The sequence below is a fragment of the Ursus maritimus genome, unplaced genomic scaffold (assembly GCF_017311325.1).
Source record: "Ursus maritimus isolate PB19 unplaced genomic scaffold, ASM1731132v1 scaffold_11, whole genome shotgun sequence".
NCBI classification, from domain to species: domain Eukaryota; kingdom Metazoa; phylum Chordata; class Mammalia; order Carnivora; family Ursidae; genus Ursus; species Ursus maritimus.
The window spans coordinates 66,713,359-66,722,546 of NW_024423453.1; the positions used below are offsets into that span (position 1 = coordinate 66,713,359).

Sequence of the window (9,188 nt, forward strand, 5' to 3'; positions counted from 1 at the left end):
TCTAAAATAAATAAATAATCTTTAAAAAAATATATGGGAGAAAATATTTGCAAATCATATATGTGATATCCAGAATATATAAAGAACTTGCAGGGGTGCCTGGCTGCCTATGTCAGTAGAGCACGATCTCGGGTTTGTGAGTGCAAGCCTCATGTTGGGTGTAGAGATTACTTAAAAACAAAATCTTAAAGAAAAAAACTCATACAACGCAACAACAAAAAGACAAACTCAATCTTTTAAAAGTGGCAAAGAATTCAAATAGACATTCTTCTGAAGAAAGTATGCAAATGACCAACAAGCACATGAAAAGCTGCTCAAATCCTTAGTCATTGGGGAAATGCAAATCAAAACCACAAGGAGATACCACTTCACAACCACTGGGCTAGCTATAATCCAAAAAAAGGGGGGAAACAATGTGCTGTGGAGGATGTGCAGAAAGAAACTGGAACCCTTGTACATTGTTGGTGGAAATGTAAAATGGTAGTAAAATTGTGGAAAATAGTTTGGCAGCTCCTCAAAAAACTGAACACAGGATAACCATATGATGCAGCAGTTCCATTCCTAGGTATATACCTAAAAGAACTGAAAAGATATGTTTCAACAAAACTTGTAAAAGAATGTTAACAGCAGTACTATTCATAAAAGCCAAAAAGTGGAAACAACCCAAATGTCCGTAAACTGGTGAGTGGATAAATGAAATGTGATATATACAAACAATGGAATTCTGTTCAGTGAGGGAAAGGAAGGAAGGACTGACATATGCTACCATGTGGGTTCACCTCGAGAACATTACACTGAGTGAAAGAAGCTAGACACAAAAGGCCACATGTTGTAGGATTCCATGTACGCAAAATGTCCAGAACAGGGAAATCCATGGAGACAGAACATGGATTTGTGGTCGCCAGAGGCTGGGGTGAGAGGGTATTGGGGAGTAGCTGCTTAATGGATGTGGGGTTTCTTTTTGGAGTGATGAAATGTTCTGGAATTAAATGGTTGCACAATGCTGTGAATGTCCTAGAAGTCATTGATTGTAGACAAAAATGGTTTAAAGGAGAATTTGATGTTATATGAATTTTACCTCGATTTTGAAAAAAAACAAAGAAAGAACAGCTGGGGACAGCATCGCTTTCTTTCAGAGCCTTTAGTGGAAATGAGAGAAGGAGTCTTAGAGATTAAGGCCCCGCCTGATGACAGCTCAGGTTAGGTGACTGTGCAGGTGGCTTAGATAGTGAACAACAGAGCTGACTCCTCGTTCAGCGTTCTTTCCACCAGAGAGCTGCCTTGAAATCAGAGACCAGGCAGGCTGCCTGTACGTGTCTCAAAAACACACCCCAAGCCACCATCTTCAAGGCCAAATGCTTCCCCTTCAAGGCACTGTCTGTGTGCAGCTCGTGGCCTGTGCTACCAGCCTTTGCCACAGGCTGCAGCCAACCAAATTAAAGTGTCCATCAGCCCATCCGCCAATGTTTTTTATTGATGGTTCCCTCATTATTTGCTTGTAGTTCATGATTTACATCAAGTAGAAAAATCACATTGTCATCACATTGCTCTAATCTTAGAAAAGCATGTCATTCACACTGTCAGATTTGGCCTGTGTCCCAGTGATATCTGAAGATATTTCTTGTGTTAAAAAAAATGATGGACAGAATATCAGCAGTTTAGGGCACATTCATAAAGACAGATCAACAGTCCTTTTTATAAATGGCTTCAAAGAGTACACTGCAAAACAGAAAACAAACAAGCAAAGGTAGGCACTCAGAACTATCTTGTAATAGTTAATTCTTTGGAGATAATATGAGAAAAGAATAATTAATATAGAGAACAATTCAGTACATCATAGTGATTAAAAGGCTATTTAGTCACATGGACCTGGGTTCAAATCCTGCCCCTGGCTTTTAGTTAGCAAGTTGCTTTGCAAGTTTTTTACCTTCAGATATTTCTTTTGCAAAATAAGGGTAATAGTAGCACCTACTTAATAGAATTACCTTAGGATTAATAAGATAGCACACAGAAAGCATTTAGCACAGGGCCTACCCCATAGAACATATGAATTCTAATGGGATATGAAATATTTTGCCTGAAAAACTAAAATGTACCTTTAAGCTCACTAACTACCTCTGACAGTGGAATGGAGCCACAGAATGGTGCATTGCAAGAAGTATGGCACTGACGGGGCGCCTGGGTGGCACAGTCGATTGAGTGTCGGACTCTTGATTTCGGCTCAGGTCATGATCTCAGGGCCGTGGGATCGAGCCCTGCGTCAGGATCACACTCAGCGTGGAATCTGCTTATCCCTCTCCCTCTGCCCCTCCCCGCCACTGACATTCTCTCTCTTATCTCAAATAAATAAATAAAATCTTAAAAAAAAAAAAAAAGAAATACAGCACTGAGTCAGGAAACCTTGGTTCAAATCCTAGGTCATACACTTACTAAAGAGCAAGACCTTGGGACTGGTCAGTAAATATCACTAAATCTCAGTGTCCTTACTTACATAAAGGGAAAATGCTAATATCAGAAGGTGTTGAGGCAAGTTCCAAAATAATACATTCTACACATTCTAAATATAGGATCTAGAATGTAAATGTACATTCTAGAATCATATAATGCTACCAAAATAACAAGGTTTAATGGTATAGGACTGCAGTGGGACTGGGCAGTGAGAGGCCTCATCCTAACCCTGAAACCATCACCTGAATTCCACAGGACAAAGCACGATGTTTCCTGGGCATCCCTTTCTTCACTGCTAGAATGAAGTGATTAAATCATCATTAGGTCTCTTTCAAGCTCTGACATTCAATGGCAGCTTACATTCAACTCCATGATCAATTCTGACTCTCCCTTCTTTCTCAAGAAAGAAAGAGAGGGAACCAAAGGACCCACAAGAAAAACTGGCTTATCTTTACCAAGGGTAGGAAAATGCCCAGCCCATTCCTGACTCCCAAGGCCCACGAGTTTGTGAACTATGCAACATTCAACCAGATGTTGCCACTGGAGGTTCAATGATAGCAATTTTCTCCTCCACCGTTGAGCCACAAGAGGGACAGCTGATAGAGGCTGTTTAGCTGGTGAGAGTTTTCTTCTATTCAGATCTCGGGCCTCAGGCTGGAGGAGTCTATTTCATGCCCAATGTAACCCTTCTTACTTCCTCCACAATTAATTCATTGCAGATCTATTAATTGTGCAACAAATTTTCAATCATCAATGACTTATTAAAATTTAACTAATTATAGGAATATTATTCAACCTTAAAAAAAGAAAGAAGTCTTGTCACATGCTAGAACATGGTTTGACCTTGAGGACATTTTGCTAGGTGACGTAAGCCAGTCACAAGAAGATAAGCGCTGTACAATTCCACTTATAGGAGGTACCTAGAGTAGTCAAATTCATAGCGACAGAACGTAAAATGGTAGGTACCAGGAGCTGGGGGGAGGGGAAATGGGGAGTTGGTGGTTAATGGGCACAGAGTTCCGGTTTTGCAAGACGAAAAGTTCTGGAGACTGATTACACAACGATAGGAGTATATTTACACCACTGAATTGTAGTTTTAAAAATGATCAAGATAAATTGTATGTTATGTGTATTTCACCACAATTATTTTTTTATTTTAACGAATTATATGATTAGTTACATAATCACTTGGGAAATCAAGGGCAACCAATAATTATGGATTATCACCATTTCCTTCTCTTCATTTTGATCCCAGATGGGTCTTAGGCTTTTTGGAATCCTGAACATACAAATGTTCGTATTTGTGTCTCTTCTTCTGAAAGAACGTGGCCTGTAAACTATCAAATGAATGCCCTTGTTCTTGGCTTCCAGCCAAATCTCTACCACCTATCTGGGTAACTAGATGTTCATTTTGTTGAACAAGCTAGCCTACTATCAAACAAGTATCTCTAGGGACAACCTACATATCGGTCATTCACATAACAGATGGAAGCCTTCAATCATTGGGATTTCTTTCTAGCTAAGATAAACACAAGGAAGGGATTTTGAACGGGAGAAGTGAGGGCATAGGAGAAGAGTGATTTCAGAACTTGTTGTTTTAAAGGAAGAAAGATCTAGAATGGGCATCACCATCGGGATGGGGTAAGGGGGGCACTGAACAGTAAGAGGGCAGCAGGGTCACTGGGCACCTAGGGCTGGGAGTTAATCAACTTGGAGAGGGGATGGGGGGAAACACAATGACAGAGAATATCAAAAAGCATTTTACAGAGTTGGGAATTTTGTCAAATTCAGTGGAACTCCTATATAGTTCACTCACTGGCACCTGCCCTGGAGAAATGGAGAATCACTCCCCAGTCACACAGGTTTGCTATGGGAGGAAGGGCCTGGGAGCACCTTTGGAAGAAATGCTCATGATCCAGCATCCCTGACTAAACTGTGTCTGAGGTAGAATAGAAGGAATTCCAGAGGAAGGGAGGAGGCTGAGGGACCCCTAGGCCCTGGCAAGGGGGAATTAGGCCAATAATACTGCCCTTCTGCTCTCTCTTCCAAGAGGTTCAGAGTCCTTCACAGATGGTAACCAATACAACCTCACTGCAGCCCAGAGTGGACCTCACCAAGGACACAAAGGAAAAGACAGCAAAGAGGTAGCTTTCCTCAGTCATATTCACTATTCTGGCTCTTTCCCTTCACCGAAACCTAACATCCCAGCCCAAGCCACACCCGTTTTTTTCTGGTGATTACCTACTAGCACCTGTAAATGCAAAAGCACACATCCATGTCCCACAAACCACATGGCATCTGGGTTGAGGAAGCCTGTTCCCTCCTTTCCCAAAGCCTTGCTAGAGGAACAGCAGACCCCCTGCAACAGGTGGACAAAGCCACTTCTGACCAACCCTAGATTAACAATACCTATAAATACAGATTCAGGGGAGGAAATGTGCAAGTCAGGGGCCCCAGGGCCCACTCGCTCTAGTTTTCCTCCTCTCTCTGTCCCAGGGCTTCAGACAGGAATGCACTGAGATGCTGGCAGTCACATTGCTCATTAGCTGAAAATTAAGTGACGGCTACTCAAGTCAATCAAAATGGTGGGCCCAACTGGGCCTTTGAAAATCACCATTGTTACACACACACACACACACACACACACACACACACACCAAATACCTTTTCTCTCTTGTATAGGCATGAAATATTCAACCACTGTAAGTACTGATCTTGGTAAGTGCTCTTAGTCATGAATGAAAACAATCCCATAGGAACAGCCCTTATGTGATAAGGCAAGACTGAATGAAAATTCAGGGAAGACTGCAGAAAAACCATGCGGAATCATCCTCTGTTGCTAATAACTGGGCAACTAAAGCAAATGTGGATTTGTGGAGGCTAAAAATGGCTGGGGTTCTGGTTGGGTATTTCCTCTCCAAATCTCCCCCTCCATGCACCCTAGGTCTACAATTTCGAATGTCTATTAAAATCAGAGAGTGTTCAAACAAGAAGCTGATGATCAAACACCTAAGCTTCCAAATGGACAGGAAAAGAGATGTATTATTCAACCCAGTGAAACTTCACCTTTCAAACCTGAGTTTTAATTCACTGCCATTCTGGTGGCTATTCTCAAACTCTGCCCCCTGATTTGCCATTTAAAAATAATCCCTTCCTTATCTCGAGGCATTTTTCTGCTCCCTCTAGGACATTAGGATTACCAGCACAAATTGTTAAAGATGAGGATACTCACACAACCATGATGCTGTATGATCATGGTTTGGCCCCCATCCAATTTATTCACGTGGGAAACTATTTCACACTAACTTGTGGTTCAATATTAGCTACATTATTTAAAACTTTTGCCTCTGTTGTCTGATCACTTGAATTCAGGTGACTTTTCTGGATTAAGTTCTTCGGGTTGACTCATAGTGCAATACGGATAACAGGTACCACCCATATGAATAAATCCAAGGACAGAGCAGGGGGAGGAGGAATCAAGTAATTAATTGCCCTACCTTTTGAAAATGGCAATAAGTGGTTTATCTTTCCTAGAATTGTTGCAATAAAAGTCAAAAGTTGCAAATCTCTATGCCTTGTCAGGAAACGGCAACGCGTTCCAGCCATTATCACCAACTCTTTAATTGTTCTCCATGCATTCGGTGTAAGCACACAACCTGCATACTAAATAAATGCTGGTGGAATCACTCAGGGAATATGTATAGACCACTCCCAACTACTCTGAAAGCCCCTTAAGAAGAAATCACCTTGAACTTTTTATAGCTAACCTTCTCCCTGCCCCACAAGGCAAGGCACACAATAGGTATTCAATAATCAATCATTGACTGATTTCTCCTCTTCACCAGTGGGCATGGGAAAGAAACAGCAAACAAGTGCTAAAATATTTCACACTGTAATTTATCGGTTGAGAAATTAAGGATGTGGGGAAAAAACACACAAGTATGAAGGTCACCCTGATACAGAAAAAAACGTGTGAGAAGCCTACTGCACTTAAAATGCACACTGTTCGCAATGGCCAGAGATAACAAATATTTTCTAAAATCAAGGATTGCCAAATTGGTCTTCTTTGTTTCTCCATTAACACGGTATAGGGAGTCTGGTCCATCTTTGACAATCTATTCAAAATGTGAGGGATTTTCCCCTTTTCTTTTCTTTTCACCCTTTGAACATAATCCAATAAGTCTCCATTCCCAAAGCACCTCCCAAATAGTGGCGGGGGGAGCACTCTGGGAAGCCCTTGCTGAGATACTTAGCGGAACTTTGTTCTCCACATGGGCTATTTGGAGCGTCTCGGGTTCCTTGGGTTACTCCACAGTCTCCCTCGTTTCTTGTGGCAGCGAACAGTAGTCAGGGCGAGGAGATCCTCCCAGGCGGTCCGCGGAGGCGCTGACCATGGTCCTGGCCTCCGAGCTCCGGACGCGAGCGCCGAGGGCGCCCGAGAAGGTATCGTGGGAGAGCGCGCAGGGCGCGGCGGGGAGCGGCTGTCGAAGCCCCCGCCCCCCCGAACCCCGGGGAGCCTTCGGGCCTGCACGCGAACCCTCCACTGCACGCTCCGAGATGCATCAAAAAAGGGTGGGGCACCCAGCCACAACTGCAATCGGAAGCCTCCCGGAAGGATTTAAGAAGAATGGAATCGGTTCAACCCTCCCTCACACCACCATACGAACCCCAACCGGGGATCGGTTCATCCTTTACCCCCACCCCCCACCTCCCAGGCCCAGGGAGGCGCGGGCAGCCTTTGTGGGAGCAGAGCCGCCCACCGCCGAGCCCGAGCTTCCCCGCACCCTGTACGTAGAAGGGGCAAGTAGGGTGGGGTGCATGTACAGATTTGAGGATGCAATATTCAAGACAGGCAGGACGGTGGGCACGCTGGGATCCTCGGATTTCCACCGAGCTGGAAGGGGGGCGAGGGAGGGGCGACCCCACGTCTGGTCCTGCGTCTCGATCACCCCCCCCACCCCCATACCAACCTGGTCGTTGATGTTCTGCAGGGCTTCCTTGCCCGAGGCCCGCCGGATCTCCACCTTCCGGCTCGATTCAACAGATGGCTCCCCGCCGGCGCGCCGGCCCTGCCGGGAGTACGGCGGCTGCGGGTCCGGGCCCAAGTGGGCGACGTCCCGCTGCTGAGCCACCACCTGCCCCGAGCCCCGGCCCACAGACAACGAGTCGAAGTCGATGGTCTTGTTCTCGGAGGACCCTTCCACCGGGCAGAACATGCCACAGAATTTCTGCCGGGGCTTGGGGCTGCCTGAGCCCAGGTTTTTAAAAAAGGCAGGGACTTCTTCGTCCTCTGCCGCTTTCCCGGATTGCTTCCTCTCAGCCATGGCGCGGGAGCTCGGGGAGGGTCCTCTCTGTCCGTCCGTCTGCTGGTCCCTAAATCGGCCTCTCTGTGCACAAAACCTCCTGGCTGCTGCCGAGGCTGCCGCTCTCTGCCTACCGCAAGGTGTACAGAAAGGAAGGAGGGCTGGCGAGCGAGCGACCCACCCCTCCCGGTCCCTCCCTCTGACCCCGCTTTCTCCCCTCCCTGCCCACGCCCCCCGCCGCCGCGCCAGCTCCCGCGAGCGGCAAAGTTGGGTCTGGGAGGGCGGCCGCTGCGGCAGCGCGAACAGAGAGGCTGCCAGTTCCTGGCAGCGGCGGGAGGAGGGAGGCGCGGGCGGGGCGGGGGCGGGGCGCGGCGCAGGGTAGGCAAGCCTAGAGCACGGGAGGGAGGGGAGGGCCGGGCGCCGAGAGCCCCGCGCTCCGGAAGTGAAGCTGCCAGACCACCCGCTAATGGATGCGGAGCGCAGGGCCTGCTGACCGCTCTCCGCGCCAGTGTAAGTATGGGGCAGGGCACGCAGGGGCGAAGACCTGAGGGCGCAGCCCCTGGTCTCTGCTCCCCTCTCCCCCACCTGCCTGGCCCAGGAGCCTCTCCCCCACCGCATTGCAGAGGTGGGCCAGGGGCGAGGGCCCACCGGAGAGAGGACTCCCTCCCCCTTACCCAGGGTATGAACTGATGGATGGGGAAAGAGGGACGAACCGACTGACGCCTAGACACCCGGGGGGAGGGCAAGGAGCTGACTATGGAGAAGGGGCTGCGCAGACCATATGGAGAGGTGGGGGCCTTACGAGACCCGGGATACCAAACCTTGTTACCCAGGGACCTTGGTCGGCTACGCAGGGATTGAAACGAAAAGGTTCTCACTCACTGCACCCACAGTGGTGGGGGGCGCCTGGCATGGCGGGGAGAAATGCAGAGGGGCGTAGCAAAGGCGGAGGGGGGTGTGGATAAAGACATAGGTCTACGCGCCGTGGGAGTGTAGCAAAAAGTGCTGTCTGCAAATTCTGGCACCGAACGACAACTTGTAGTAAGAGTGGGTAGAGACCTGTTCTATTGCCCGAAGGCGTCATGTACCGTAACTGCGCCCTGCACCAGAAGGGCCCGGGAGAATGTCTTGATTTGGTATCTTCCGCCCCTCCTTCCTCGCAAAAAAAAAAGGGGGGGGGGCAAGACAAGGATTGAAGCCCACTCCCCAAGTCTCCAGCCGTTCTCGGCGCCCAGAGTGCCCCGCCTCGATTCCCCCGCCCGCGTTGCGCACTGCGCCAGAGACGCGGGGTTTCCCAGGTTGCCAGACGCCAAGTGCCTGGGATGTAAAGTGCGTGCTCACGAGTTCAGTGGTGGGGTAGGAGATGGGGTGCAGTCTGTGACTGTGCTTTGAATTCTGTGAGGCCACGCCGGGGAAAGGTGTGTGGGACTTAGTGTG

At 47.8% G+C, this 9,188-nt stretch overlaps 1 protein-coding gene across 1 annotated transcript; it reads right to left on the reverse strand.

Moving 5' to 3' along the window:
- Positions 1 to 6,971: 6,971 nt before the first annotated feature.
- On the reverse strand, positions 6,972 to 7,772 carry LOC121101888. Its single transcript, XM_040626482.1, has one exon. It carries the CDS (start codon positions 7,770 to 7,772, stop codon positions 7,140 to 7,142), a length of 633 nt encoding a protein of 210 aa, XP_040482416.1. The 3' UTR covers positions 6,972 to 7,139.
- Between the last annotated feature and the right edge of the window lie 1,416 nt (positions 7,773 to 9,188).

Excerpts from the sequence above, each read along its gene's own strand:
- LOC121101888 (XM_040626482.1), bottom strand. The coding sequence starts at position 7,772 with ATGGCTGAGAGGAAGCAATCCGGGAAAGCGGCAGAGGACGAAGAAGTC.